This window comes from Mytilus trossulus, chromosome 6, assembly GCF_036588685.1.
Source record: "Mytilus trossulus isolate FHL-02 chromosome 6, PNRI_Mtr1.1.1.hap1, whole genome shotgun sequence".
Taxonomy (NCBI): domain Eukaryota; kingdom Metazoa; phylum Mollusca; class Bivalvia; order Mytilida; family Mytilidae; genus Mytilus; species Mytilus trossulus.
Window position 1 is genome coordinate 42,661,656 of NC_086378.1, and position 15,240 is coordinate 42,676,895.

General features: G+C 32.2%; 1 protein-coding gene across 3 annotated transcripts in view; it reads left to right on the forward strand.

The window, feature by feature from the left end:
• LOC134721371 (uncharacterized) overlaps positions 1–15,240 on the forward strand; it is a 108,631-nt gene that overhangs the window by 10,721 nt on the left and 82,670 nt on the right. For 2 of the 3 annotated variants that reach the window (XM_063584334.1, XM_063584333.1), the window contains exons 5-12: positions 680–730; positions 3,547–3,663; positions 4,138–4,193; positions 5,505–5,666; positions 7,366–8,509; positions 9,610–9,672; positions 9,792–9,857; positions 12,000–12,065. In XM_063584334.1, coding sequence (XP_063440404.1) covers positions 680–730; positions 3,547–3,663; positions 4,138–4,193; positions 5,505–5,666; positions 7,366–8,509; positions 9,610–9,672; positions 9,792–9,857; positions 12,000–12,065 — 1,725 coding nt within the window. The remainder of the gene's footprint in view (positions 1–679; positions 731–3,546; positions 3,664–4,137; positions 4,194–5,504; positions 5,667–7,365; positions 8,510–9,609; positions 9,673–9,791; positions 9,858–11,999; positions 12,066–15,240) is intronic. The other variant, XM_063584335.1, reaches the window with a different exon arrangement.

Here is a 15,240-nt window from a genome sequence, read left to right on the forward strand (position 1 = left end):
TTATTGAAGCTGCTTTACGTATAATTCAACCATATTTGCACAGATTCCTTCAGGACATGAAGTTATGTTCTTGCCTTTTAAATATTTTTCTTGAGTGGTTTTTCAGGTTTTTAATACAAATTCATAGACTTAGCTGTTACTGCTTTTTGTAGCAGTTTGTTATTAAGGAACTTCTCTAGAGTGGAAAAGTATGAAATTTGTTTTCCATTTCCTGTGTACTTATAAATTGATTTAGTTTGGATAAGTACACAGGAATTGGAAAACAGATTTGATTAAAGATTTTATAACTTGTCAAACTTTCATTGATATTTAATATATATTTAAACAGAAGTTTCTTCATAATCAAGAGACTGTTAACACTCTCAGAATATTTAAAATGTTTTTTTACCCTTTTTCTGTATTTTTCAAATAAATGGATTAAAGTAATTGGCAGTAATCATTACACTCTATGATTTAGGCTAATTTGGGTAACCTCTGCAAGAGAAAGTTTTGAAATTCGAGGACCAATTTCTGTGTCAAAATAGACCTCTATTGTTTAAAAGTTTCAGAAGAAAATTTAGCTTTTTAGATAAACAATACTTACTGGTTAATTGATTAGTACATCCAGAGGATGTTTGCATTTGTTGTCTCTAGCTGTAGAATTCAAATTCAGTTTTTATAGACCATTTATCTCTTTCAGTTGTTACTTTGTTGATAAAGGTGGAGAAACTGAATCTATAAGTGTCAGATGGTAAGTAGTACAATGTATGAAAATAAACAACGTCTATTTCATTTGATTGTGTAATTTCAAATTAATATAATAACGTATAACATAATAACAGATCAACATTAACAAAAGATATAGTGATGTTAACTATGGATCGGCGCAGGATGTTTGCGCTTTTTCATAGGACATTTGCATTTTTTTTTTTGGACACTTGTACTTCAAATCATAAGACATTTGCGCTTTTTACATAGGACAGTTGCGCTTTTGCATTATTTTAAAAGTCTTATTTTTAGCTCACCTGGCCCAAAGGGCCAAGTGAGCTTTTCCCATCACTTGGCGTCCGGCATTGTCGTCCTTCGTCGTCGTCCGTTGTCATTAGCTTTTACAAAAATCTTCTCCTCTGAAACTTCTGAGCCAAATTAAACCAAACTTGGCCACAATCATCATTGGGGTATCTAGTTTAAAAAATGAGTCCGGTAACCCGGTCAACCAACCAAGACGGCCGCAACAGCTAAAAATAGAACAAAGGGGTAAAAAGCAGTTTTTGGCTTCTAACTCAACAACCAAAGTATTTAGAGCAAATCTGACATGGGGTAAAATTGTTTATCAGGTCAAGAACTATCTGCTCTAAAATTTTCAGATGAATCAGACAACCAGTTGTGGGGTTGCTGCCCCTAAATTGGTAATTTTAAGGAAATTTTGCTGTTTTTGGTTTTTATCTTGAATATTATTATATATAGAGATAAACTGTAAACAACAATAATGTTTAGCAAAGTAAGATTTACAAATAAGTCAACATGACCGAAATGGTCAATTGACCTCTTTAGGAGTTATTGCCCTTAATAGTCAGTTTTTAACCATTTTTTTCGTAAATCTTAGTAATCTTTTCAAAAATCTTCTCCTCTGCAACTACTGGGCCAAATTAATCCAAACTTGGCCACAATCATCTTTGGGGTATCTAGTTTTAAAAATGTGTCCAGTGACCTGTGCCACAGCTAAAAATAGAACATAGGGGTAAAATGCAGTTTTTGGCTTATAACTCAAAAACCACAGCATGGAAGGATTCTGAACCATTTGCAGTACTAATGACAAATATAGATTAAATTTATTTACATATTGACTACTTCTTATTAAAATTACAGGTAGACCATTATAGTTAAAAAGCGCAAATGTCCGGTCAATTTATTATAGGTGAATCAAAATTTGAAACACAAATGTCCATAGTATTTGAAGCACAAATGTCTTATCATTTTATGGGCAATCATAAAAAGAATTTGTCGTATTTTGGTATCACATCGTCGTCCTCAATGTCCTCGGAAGACGGATGGTTTCCAGATAATAACTTTAGTATATGTAAATAGAAATCAAAATTTTTTTGACACAATGTTTTTCACCACAGAAGGAAGGTTGGGATTAATTATGGGGGTTATGGTCCCAATGGTTTAGAATTAGGGGCCCAAAACAAGCATTTATCTAGTTTCAGGACAATAAGTTGTGAATAAGTATTTCAATTGCTCTGATATTATTCCACAATGTTCATACCATAAAGTAGAAGGTATGGATTTATTTTAAGGGTTCTGGGGCAAACAGTCTAGGAATTAAGGGTAAAAAAAGGGCCAAAAACAATCATTTTTACTTCAAAGAGATTGTCATAGGGGTTATGGCTAAAATCATTAGGCAAAAACAGGGGGGGGGGGGGAAACAAGGGTTTTCTGGTTAAAGGACAATTTAGACAATTTAGAATTTAAAGAATACTGTTATATGTATATCAGCCAGGGGCGTTACTTAAACAAGTTATTTTTTTTAATTACTTATATAAGTAATTTTTTATTTTAAAAATAATAAAATTACTTACTTGAGTTATTTTAATTTTCAATAGAAACATAGACTAAATGTAGTTTTCATGATTTTAAACAACATTTTATATCATAAAATAAAGAATTTATCTGATTTGAGAGGAGTATAGAGATAAAGGGTTGCTTTGAAAATAATGACAAAAATATAACTTGAATAAGTTATTTGAAACATTTTTGAAAAAAATAGCAATTACACTTATCTTAGGCACATATGTAATTGATTTAGGTTACAAATTATAAATAACTTCAGGTCTTAATTAATTCACAAGTATCTATCTATTTATATCAGTCTACCTTCAAGATTTTAGAGGAAAATGATAATTTAATAGTCCCAAGAGACCAATCTTTGAGCCAGAAGCGTCGGTATAAAAGATAAGTGCGTCAGAAAGTTAATTGGTGTTTCTGAAGAATTAGGGAAAAATAACCTGATAACTGTGAAAAATATCTAAAGCTAGTAAATTTGTATTCTTGGACACCTATAAAAATAATATTCAGAAAAATTACTTATATAAGTGATATTTAAATTAGCCTCGTTTTCAACATTACTTGTATAGGTAATTTTAATTGTTACTTGTTTAAGTAATGCCCCTGACTGTATATAGGTTTGATTACTTGATTATCTCCCTTAACACTGCATGTTTTCAAAAGTGTCAAGAAGAAATCTTCAATTGCACAGTATTGTGCAAAAGATTTGTTAGATCTTTGACCTCACATTTATTTTGTTGCAAAAACCTAACAGTATATTATGTCAAAAATTTGATCACAATGCAAATTCAGACAGTATTAAGCTTGAATATTGTGACCAAATTTGCCTCAACTGTTCAGGGTTTGACCACTGCCGTCGTATAAAGCTGCACCCTGTGGAGCACCTGGTTCACATTGATATTAACATTGCAATTATTTCTGAATTTACTGTTAAATGATAAAAATCTGATGGAGAAACAATATCATTGTGAGAGTGCTGTTCTGAATTTATTATTTCAGGATACGGAAGTCACTGGAAAGGTTTCTGAAGCTTCCTTTTCAGATTAAAGAGTGCTCTGTGTTTGGTGTGAAGGCCTTGACACTGGCAATTCAGGAAGATCTGTCAGTGGCAGAAAAGTAAGATTGATATATATCTATATATCTTTCTGTGGTAAGGCCACAGAAAATTATTGTTAATTTCCCCCAATAAGACAGTCTATTTTAATCTGCCTGATAGTTGATTTTTATGCCCCCACCTTCATGAATAGGGCAATAAGTTTTCCCTTGTCCCCCTGTCCATCTGTTTGTCTCAAAGATCAGTGTTCTCCCTCATCTAAATGGTCAAGCGCTAGTATTCTATAAAGATTTAATACATAGACATCAATTCTTTATGTTATTAAAGTCACTTTGTTTTAATACCAGTTGTACAATTTTAAATAATGAGGAAATCTAGGAAAAGTAATTGGGAATCTTTCTAGTAAAAATATCTTGTTCAGGAACATATATCAGTTGTAAATAGGAAGGATTTTGATGAGAAAGATACTTATTTTTTAAATGATTGCATTTGATTATACATGTACATGTACTACTGATATGTTAATTTTTTTTTAGATCATGTTTGAAGTGGGATGACTCTGCAACTACATGTATGGAAGCATGTGTAAAAAGTAAGTTTGAATTTTAAACTATGTCATATTTGTCATCCTTGGGCTTTTTATAGCTTACTAGACAGTATGGGTTTTGTCATTGTTGAAGGCTGCTCCATTACTGAGACTGTACTATAAACAGCTGTCCTAGTTATCAGGGGTACTACTCTGGAGAATCAGTTAATGTCTCTTGTCTAAACTAAAGAGATTACAAACTTCTTAACCAATGATATAGGTAACCATTATCTTATAAAAAGTTTTATTTTGTTGTTACCCTCTTTTTTGTTTGGAAAAAAACAAATAAGATAGAGAAACTGTAATCAGTAGTCTATAGTTTAGAGAAACTGTAATCAGTAGTCTATAGTTTAGAGAAACTGTAATCGGTAGTCTATAGTTTAGAGAAACTGTAATCGGTAGTCTATAGTTTAGAGAAACTGTAATCAGTAGTCAATAGTTTAGATAAACTGTAATCAGTAGTCAATAGTTTAGAGAAACTGTAATCAGTAGTCTATAGTTTAGAGAAACTGTAATCAGTAGTCTATAGTTTAGAGAAACTGTAATCAGTAGTCTATAGTTTAGAGAAACTGTAATCAGTAGTCTATAGTTTAGAGAAACTGTAATCAGTAGTCTATAGTTTAGAGAAACTGTAATCAGTAGTCTATAGTTTTGAAGATGCAAATAGACCTAGGTGAGCAACACAGGCTCTTCAGAACCTCTAGTTAGAAAGAGCTTTTTGTGAGTACCATGTACAATTAAATTAAACTGTTCTAACATTATATAAATAACACCGAGAGGGTGATAGAGCAGATTGATACCCCCGGAAAACATTGTCAATAGTGGCGAAGCCAAGGTTGACAATGCTTTTTCGAGGGGTACCAATCTGCTCTATCACCCTCTCAGCTAGGTGTTATTTAATTTATTTTACTGAATGTCCTATCATTATTGTCTTTTACAGATGAATTTTATTTAAAAGTATTTTCTATGATGTAAAAAAAGACATGTACAAATGTATATATGTAACAACATCAACAGAAGTGAAGCAAGATGTTTTATTTATTTCATTTAAACAGTCAAATAATAGAATCTGAGCCAAAACGTAGAACTTAAACATTGTCTTTAAAAACTTAAGTAAATTCAATTCATTGTCCTTTAAAATAATGATTTTTGATTGGTCTGGACGAGAGGGTGACATTTAAAAAAATTGTTACCTCCTCAGCCATGTGATAGAGTAAATTAACACCCTCTTATTAGCCAATCAAAATGTATAATAAAATATCATATTTCTGTTCTAACTTCTTAATTCATGTTCATAAAATCTATACAATTTGACAGGATCAGTCTCAGCTAGTGCTAAGGTATTGTACACAGACAATACAGGAAGGATGCATATCATCTTATACCTCGATAAAGGTGGGGAAACTTATAATTTCAATGATTTGCTAGTTGCAAAAAGATATGCAGTCACTGATGAAACAGATGGCCAGGTAGCCCCAGGTAAGTTTATGATTAAAGGTATATCTAATAATAAGTAAAAAATAAATATCACAAAAATACTGAACTCCCAGGAAGAATCAAAACGGAAAGTCCCTAATCAAATGACAAAATCAAAGGATAAAACACATCAAACTAATGAACAACAACTGTCATATTCCTGACCTGGTACAGGCATTTTCAAATATAGAAATGTTGGGTTGAACATGGTTTATAGCTCTTCACCTCTCACTTGTACAACAGTCGCATCAAATTTAATAATTTTGATAATAATGCGGTCGGGAAACAGGAAACCGACATATATTTTTAGCTCACCTGACTTGAAAGGTCAAGTGAGCTTTTCTCATCACTTGGCGTCCGTCGTCCGTAAACTTTTACAAAAGTCTTCTCCTCTGAAACTACTGGGCCAAATTTTACCAAACTTGGCCAACAATCATACTTGGGGTATCTAGTTTAAAAAATGTGTCCGGTGACCAGGTCATCCAACCAAGATGGCCACCATGGCTAAAAATAGAACACAGGGGTAAAATGTATATTTTGGCTTATATCTTTGAAACCAAAACATTTAGAGCAAATCTGACATGGGGTAAAATTGTTAATCAGGTCAAGATCTATCTGCCCTAGAATTTTCAGATGAATCGGACGACCCGTTGTTAGGTTGCTGCCCCTGAATTGGTTATTTTAAGGAAATTTTGCAGTTTTTGGTTATTATCTTGAATACTATTATAGATAGAGATAAACTGTAAACAGCAATAATGTTCAGCAAAGTAAAACCTACAAATAAGTTAACATGACCAAAATTGTCAGTCAACCCCTTAAGGAGTTATTGCCCTTTATAGTCAATTTTTAACAAATTTTCGTCAGTTTTTGTAATTTGTACAAAAATCTTCTTCTCTGAAACTACATGGCCAAATTAAACCAAACTTGGCGATAATTATCATTGTGGTATATAGTTTGAAAAATGTGTCCGATGACACTGCCTACCAAACAAAATGGCCGACATGGCTAAAATTAGAACATAGTGGTAAAATGCAGTTTTTGATTTATATCTTTAAAACTAAGACATTTAGGGCAACTCTTTTAAGATTTAAATGTCCACCAGAATAAGATCTATATCCTCGCAAATTTTCAGATGAATCTGACAACTCGTTATTGGGTTGCTGCCCTAAAATTGGTAATTTTAAGGAAATTTTGCAGTTTTTGGTTATTATCTTGAATACTATTATAGATAGAGATAAACTGAAAACAGCAATTTTGTTTAGCAAAGTAGGATCTACAAATAAGTCAACATGATAAAAATTGTAAGAGTACCCCTTAAGGAGTTATTGCCCTTTATAGTCAATTTTGAACAAATTTTCGTCATTTTTGTAACTTGTACAAAAATCTTCTTTTCTAAAACTATGGGCCATATTAAACTAAACGTGGCCACAATCATCACTATGGTATCTATTTAAAAAAAGTGTCTAATGACCCCACTTACCAACCAAGATGAACGACATCAGTATATACAGTAACAGGTGAGCGACACAGGCTCTTGAGAGCCTCTAGTTTTTTGGCCTAATGACCATGTAATAATTATACACACTTGTTTGCTGTCTACAGTGTACAGTATGCACCTTCTTACATCATTGTATATACTGTAACATGATCAGCATTTTCATAATGATGCCGTGAGTATAAAAATGTTTGATGTCATTTTTAGATCAATCAAAAACGACAATGACCAGAAATACCAAATTCTTACAGACCCTTTTGGCTGAAGAACAGAACGCAAGTTTCAGTGACAGTGAAATATTTGGAAGGCATCATATACCTTCCACCTCACATTCTGACACTGACGATATTATAGCACTGAAACAATTCACAGGTCAAGAATATTTATCTGATACAAACTATAAGGGTAGTAGTTCTAGCTCAACTCTTATAGGAAAACCTCCTAAAATGAAAATGTCCCCTACAAAAAGACGGGAAAGAAGATCTGAAGATTCTTCTGACTTTAAACAGATTTTCATTAGTGATCAGGATTCAAAAAGTGATGATAATAGATCTCAGAGAAAAAATGAAAACTCCAGATTTGTTACAAAACCAGGTTTATCATTGTCAGGAAATGTTTCAGACACAGGCATGATTGATGTGAGGAATGTAAATAGAAATAATCTACAAGTGCATAATTCATACAGTGACACAGAATCATTATCACGAGGGAGAAGTTTATCTCCTACAGCTATAACTTTAGGAAGAGGAAGAGCTAGTTCACCTTTAAACCTTTGTAAAGAGAGGTCACCTTCACCAATGACCTCAAGTAGAGGAAGATCACCTTCACCAATGACCTCGAGTAGAGGAAGTGCACCTCCAGTATCTTCAGCATTGCCACCTACAGGCAGGGGAAGAGGACAATTAGATATTCTAAGATTAGCTAAGCATTTACGTTTGCCTCCATCATCTCCAAGTTCTACCTCTGATTCTGATCATAAAAGCCCAACTAGTCCTCAAATTAATACGTCCCTTTTTAATAAACTAAGAGATAATGCTGTATTGTCCAGTTCATTGGACAGTGGTGGAGCTAGACACAAAGTGTACAGAGGTGTACCAGGACAGTTTGAGGATTCAGAATCTGACTCAAGTGCAGCTCTATCAAATCAAAACAGTGGACTTGACACTTTACTGAGAAAAGACACAAATGTTCCCTTGACCAGGGGTCGCCTACCTAAAGCTGCTCTGAGTAGAATAGGTTTGTCATCAGGTAGTGATACAGATCATTCTAAAAACATTTCATCGATTCTAAAAAAGAACCAACAACTAGCTTTTACAGGAAGTGGCAATCAAGACACAAAACAGGAAATGAGGTAAACTTTGAGAGATATTTATATATATGGTCAAATGCTATTCATATTTAAAGTCATATGAAACAAGTGACTGGTGAAAAATAATGCTTATCCAATTCTTGAACCAATGCATCTATACATCATAAAACTTGTGCACTAATTTTTCTTTTTTTATGCAAACCTATCATATAATTGTTAATTTTTTTTTCTCTGTCTGTTATGATGTGAAAATATGGCGGCTTATTATTTGTCATGATTTCAAGCCGTAATTTATCAAATGTCACCTTAACAATTAACAAAAAAGCATGGATATTTAGCACTTGTTTAACATGTTTAACATGTACAATCAGATAATATTCATTCCAATGACAAATCCATGCATGCGTATTGCAATCACTGGATTTTTATAAGAAGAATCACACTAAGGTCACTTGCATAAAGAAAATATGACCGCACATTGAAGCAAGCAATTAAAAAAAAAAAACTTCTTCTAAATGTGTACAAATCAAAGAATTATCTTAAAAAAGATGGCTTCACTTATACCATTCATGAGTTATGCCCCTTTATAAACACAAAAATTGCTGATATTTTCGATTCCATTCTCTTACATTAGTTTGCCTCAACCAAATGTTATGAAACTTATTACCACAAGACACAGATCAAGTTTGAAAGTGGTTGGTGTCACTTTTACTGCTCTTGAGTTATGCACCTTTATAGCCGGAAACATTTTGAAATCTGTCCTTTGCATTCTCCAACTTGAGTTTTTCTTTACCAAATGTAATGGATTTATGCTTATAATATAAAAAAAAACGGTCACAACTATGTAAATCTTGTATCTATATATTGAAGTTGACTCATATTATTTACAAGCGGGGGCATCTGTGGCCCATAGACACATTATCAATTTATTTAAATGAAGAAAGAGATGCCCTTTCGTTTTAAGAAATTGGTTTTACAGCTACTTCCTACCATTTAACGGCATAAATTTATGAGGATTTGAGCAGGACATTAACACTTCAATATTAGGTCATTTTGCAATCCAATGCTCTGTTCTTGCTGCTTCTAATTATAAATGGCAGTTTTTATTATTAATACATTAAAGCTTGTAAAATGCATTTTAGAAATGAAGAAATGTCTGACATGGATCTTTATGAATCTCCAAAGAAAGAAAAGTCATCTGTAAGGTAACTTTCCAATATGCTAAGGACTGTCAAATGACTGTTAATCATAATAACTATGTCAAAAAGAACATATCGACTTTAAAATCTGTATGAGTCTTGTAAATCTTTGTGTCATGTTTCAGATTTAGTGATGATGTTGCCAGTTCATCAGGAGCAGAGATTAGTCCATCCAAAAAGAAATCCCCCAGGTAGGATAGAATAAGTCATTGAAATAATCATTTATTTTAATATTTACTGGCAATAAATTAAATTAAATGGTAAAACAACAAATTGAAAATTAGATTAAAACTAGACGTATGTCATAACACCGTGTTCACAGGAAATTGTGTACCCGCCAAGTGCCAAAGTAAATAATTTCAATCCATGGCTCGATTGCATGATTGTGATTGGGAAAATATGCACTGGTATCTATTATTTTTACATTGAAGCATAAATGAGACTTATTTCCCTATGGAAATAGATTTTGATATCAACATCATCATAGATATCAGGATTGAATTTTGTATATATGCCAGACGAGTGTTTTGTCTACAGACTCATCAGTGACGCTCGAATCCAAAAAAGTTAAAAAAAAAGGCCAAATAAAGTACATTTATAAATTTGAATATGGCTTTTCCATTACTTTAATAGAGTCATTACATAAACTTTAACAGCTGTTAAATGTTATACCTCTCAATATAAATGAAGTTGTCATGAAGGTGTATGCTCAATAAAAGTTGAATAGATTTTTATTCTCTTCTTAAATTCTCAAGCTGCATCATAGATTTACTTAAAGTTTTAGATAGTAGAAGGATAAAACTTCCATTACATAAATCTTTAATGGAAAGAAAATAAATGTAATGTTACTGTGGTGATCTGGTAACCTTTGTGGTATTATAATACCTACTGCCTGACCAGTTTAAAAAATTGTTAACACAATTTGTCCATTTATATTGTACAATAGGTATTGTGAGAGCTAATATCAACAGGTGGTCATTTAACTACCTGTAGATTTACCTGGTTGTTTTTGACAGAGCTAATTTAAATAACTGATAGATAACTTGCTTTTCTCTTGTCCATATAGTGAAATAGCTATGTTTAACCTTTTATATTTATCCATTGCTTATCAATTTGTCACAAATATGTTATTCATACTTTTAAAAAAAAATATCTAAATTTGCGTGGAGAAGAAAGTAGATTAAGTAATTCCATAGAAAATATTTGGAAAACAATCACAAATAAATCAATGCTGATAAATCCCACTTTCATAATGAAGAATAAAACACTGAAATTTCTATTCACTAATCCATTTGTTATTTTTTGACATATTGAAAATAAATTTGATAAGTACATGTAATTATAATTGAAGTAGATCCTGAATATGAGATATAACTAGCATCACCTTTATTTCATTTCAGGAGTCGTAATATAAAATGAAAATATATCCCATTAGAAAACACCAAGCTATACATAGTTCATCTTGTTGAATTATTCACAGTTTGGTGGGCTATACCCCCAAAAAAATCCTTTTCACAAATAGGAAATAGATGTAATCTTTAATTATAAAAATAAATTCCAAAAACTTTAATTCCATATTAGGAATCAGATACTTAAAATGCAAATATATCCCGCATTCTAAAATGATGTGATTCTTTCGCTTTGTGAACAAACCCATGCTCTAAATCCAATAAAATTTGTTTGCTCATGTGTATATTGACTTCTTCAGAATAATGAATGTTTCAAATTATCATGCAGTTAATTTATTTCCTTAACTTTAAAACACTTTCAAACTCTTAAATGGGGCACATGATGTTACTTACTCATTAATTATGACTTTAATGTGTTGCATTCAGAAATTGACATATTTGACCTAGATACGACAACCTTTCATGCTGGCTGTTCAAACTCCTCCCTCTGAAAAATCACAGTGCCAGCCGTTTGCTTCTTTACAAACAAAAAAGGGAGGTTCATGGAAGAGCCTACACAGCCGCTTTTACACTTATACTTACCAGACATAGAAATTACCTTACTTGTCCTATTCAAAATTGAAATAATTGATGCAAGTAATACTTTATTGTAGTTTGAACATGGGTAGGCATTATATTCCTTACTATCACTCGGGCAAAAATAATCACACAAATAATGCCTACCCAAGTTAAAACTACAATAAAGTATAGCTTGCATCAATTATTTCTTAATTAAAATCACCATGAAGCAAACATTATATTTACTTTTTTATAAACTACATTTACTGATTGAAATTTCCATCTTGACTGTTAAGAGACACAAAAAGAAATGGGTTACAATTAATTGAAGGTAAAGAAAGATTTGTAAGAACATTTATATTTTAGTTTGAGAAATATGACAGAAGAAGAAAAGCGAAGAGCTGACATGATCAGTAAACAGCAAGGACATCAGTAAGATTTATTTATCAAGTACTTTTTATGCGACCGTCGTCGTTGGGTCGTCGTCCGAAGATGGATAGTTTCTGGATAATAACTTTTGAATACATGAAAAGAAATCAATAAAATTTTAACACAATGTTTATAACCACAAAAGGAAGTTTGGATTGATTTTTGGGGTTATGGTCCCAAAGGTTAAGGAATTAGGGGCCCAAAGGGGCCAAAACAGCATTTATCTAGTTTCAGGACAAAAAGTTGTTTATTAGTATTTCAACTGTTCTGAAATTGTACCACAATGTTAAATACCACAAGTAGAAAGATGGAATATATTTTAAGGGGATTGGACAAACAGTCTAGGAATTAAGGACCAAAAAGGGCCCAAAACAAGCATTTTTCTAGTTTTTAGAAACTAACTTGTGTGTAACTAAATGGATTTCTCTGACATTGTACCACAAGTTACCATATAACATGGGGAAGGCTGGAATTCAGTTTGGGGTTAATTTTCCCAAATATGTAGAAATAAGGGGCCAAAAAGAAGCAATTTTATAGTTTACAGACAATAACTTGTGTTAAGTGTATGGATATCCATAATATTTTCACAAGAAGGTTCAATACCACTATAAGAAAGTTGGGATTGATTTTGGGGGTTATGGTCCCAATAGTTTATGAATTAGGGGCCAAAAAGGGGGCCCAAATTATTTATTTTTGTAGTTTTCAAACAATAGCTTATGTTCAGTGTATGAATCTCTCTGAAATTAAACTACAAGTTTCCATACCATGAAGGGATGGTTAGTTTTGACTTTGGGGGATTATGGCTGAAAAGTGTTTTGGAATTAGGGGCAAAAAAGGGGAAAAACTAGGTATTTCTGGTCAATGGACAATTAAGAAAATATTAAAGCAGTGTAAGGGAGGTAATTCTAAAACCTTTAGTATGTTGGGTATGTTTGGATCTACCTCCCTTACACTACTTGTTTATTATGTATAAAGAAATGTCAGGTTTTGGAAAAATTGCTAAAAAAAAGGGGGGGTGGTAGTTGTTTTAAATTTTTTTTTTCAAACTTCTTAAGGTAAGGTTTGCATGAAACCTGGATTTTTTTCTTAGTGATATCATATCAATATGATACATCATTTTGTTCAGGGAGGACTACCCAATCATTAAATGAAAAAAAATCGAACATCGCCTGTCCTGTTTTTTCAGGTGAAAAGCTAAAAATCTGGATTTTTTACGATTTTTAGGGAAAATTGTATTTGAATTCTTCTGAAATAATAATGTATGAGAGTGACTATAAAAAAGTAAAACTAAATAAAACATGTATAAATAAGTGTGGTCCATTCATTTATAATAAATTTTAAGTAAAAATATCATAAAAAAAATACTAAAAACAAGATTTTTTTATTTTTGGGTTAAAAAAAACCCGTTACCATGGCAACAAAAAGCCAAAAATATCCCTTTTCCGGATCCACCGTTTTTGTAAAAAAACTGTGAACTTAAGGAATTAACTTTTTGCATTATAATGAGCTAATAAAATTGGTATGTCCCCGAACTCGTTTTTTTCGGAAATGGCCGTTATATGTGTTTATCTGTCATTTCTGTAAAACACAAAAATATTTTTTTTGTTGATCTGGAAAGAACACAAAAGTCATCTTTAATAGCATCTTTTTATAAAGAATCATTTTGTCTTGTAACACTTTGGAATTGACCATAATCAATGAGAGAAAACAGTGATTAACTTAGGGATGACATCAAAAGATCAATGTAGGATAAAATACTTCATTCAAATAGTTTGGGGGGGGGGGGATAAAAGTTGCTGCAAATTTTGTTAATTTGACATCAATTTTACATATAGCCAAATCGGTTAATCAATTTTCCAAAATTAAGTTATGAGGGGGAGGGGGAGGGTCAGTGAACAAACTATGTGAATTATGTTTTTTTCTTTTATCCTACATTAAACTTTTGATGTCGTCTCTATTTACTTTTATGCCCACAACTATCAGGCGGAAGGGAAGGTGCTTAACTGTGGTCATGCTTGTGTATTAATACATTTACAAGACTGATTTTGAAGGAAACACATATATTCTTTCAGTGCTTCAAACTGTAATATTATAAATCTTAGAAAAGCATTCAAAATGAAAAGACATCATTTTTGACTATAGTAAAGTCATTTACAGCAGCCGTGTTTATTCCATTCATTTAAATCTAAACATCAACAAATGTTATTCAAATATGATCAAACATTTATGACTAAGCAGGGGAAAGCCTTGCGGGAGAAATGTTAGATTTCTGGTATTATTTGTCCAATTGTTTGTTACACATGATGTTCAGATTTGGGGTCTTTGACAAAACAAACAAACTACATGCTCCTCATACATGATGAAAGACGAAACAGACGATGGCCTTGGAATACAAATGACCAGCCGTATATGTATTATTGATATCTAAATTAAGAAATGCAGTTATGTAGACCTGTAATATGAAAATCTTCCACATTTCAATAAATTAAAATCAGTTCAATGACGTTCACAGGAGTAACGGCACTGTAGTTGAGGAATCCCCATCATCAATTGGCGATTTGATGTTCGCAAATGCAGTTTTACTGTCCACGCGTAGGGGAGACAGTAAAACGGAAATTTGTGACCGATAAATCAAAATTGATTGTGGCTACTTTTGAACCACAGTTATGTTATTCCGATTATAATGCATTACACAAAGAAATAATATGTTAGAGCTTGGAATAAATGGACAATGTGTCTGTTTTGGACGTATCGATATAAGTAAACACAAAAGCGTCTTCATTGTTCGTAAGCTTTACTAGTCTAATAATATACAAGAGAGACGTCGGCAAGTGACGACGTTGCGGGCCTATTGTTAAGTAAAATGGCGGTAAAACGTTAAACAAATAAAAGAGTATAAAATAACTATAACTAATTCACAACAGTGTCCATTGGACACTGATGATGCCCCCTCTTACATAAACATGAAACATTATAAAGCATTACTTATAAATTTTATAACATTTGGTAAAAGCAAACTAAAGTTGGAGAACAGAAACGAAAAATTCAGAAAACGACCTCATAAAAATACTCCGGGCGTCGTCACTACTTTATAATGATCTCTTATACAAGGAGACTAAAAACTAACAATTTCCTGAGTCCGTGTGTAGAGACACATACATGTATTACTGTCCTTGTA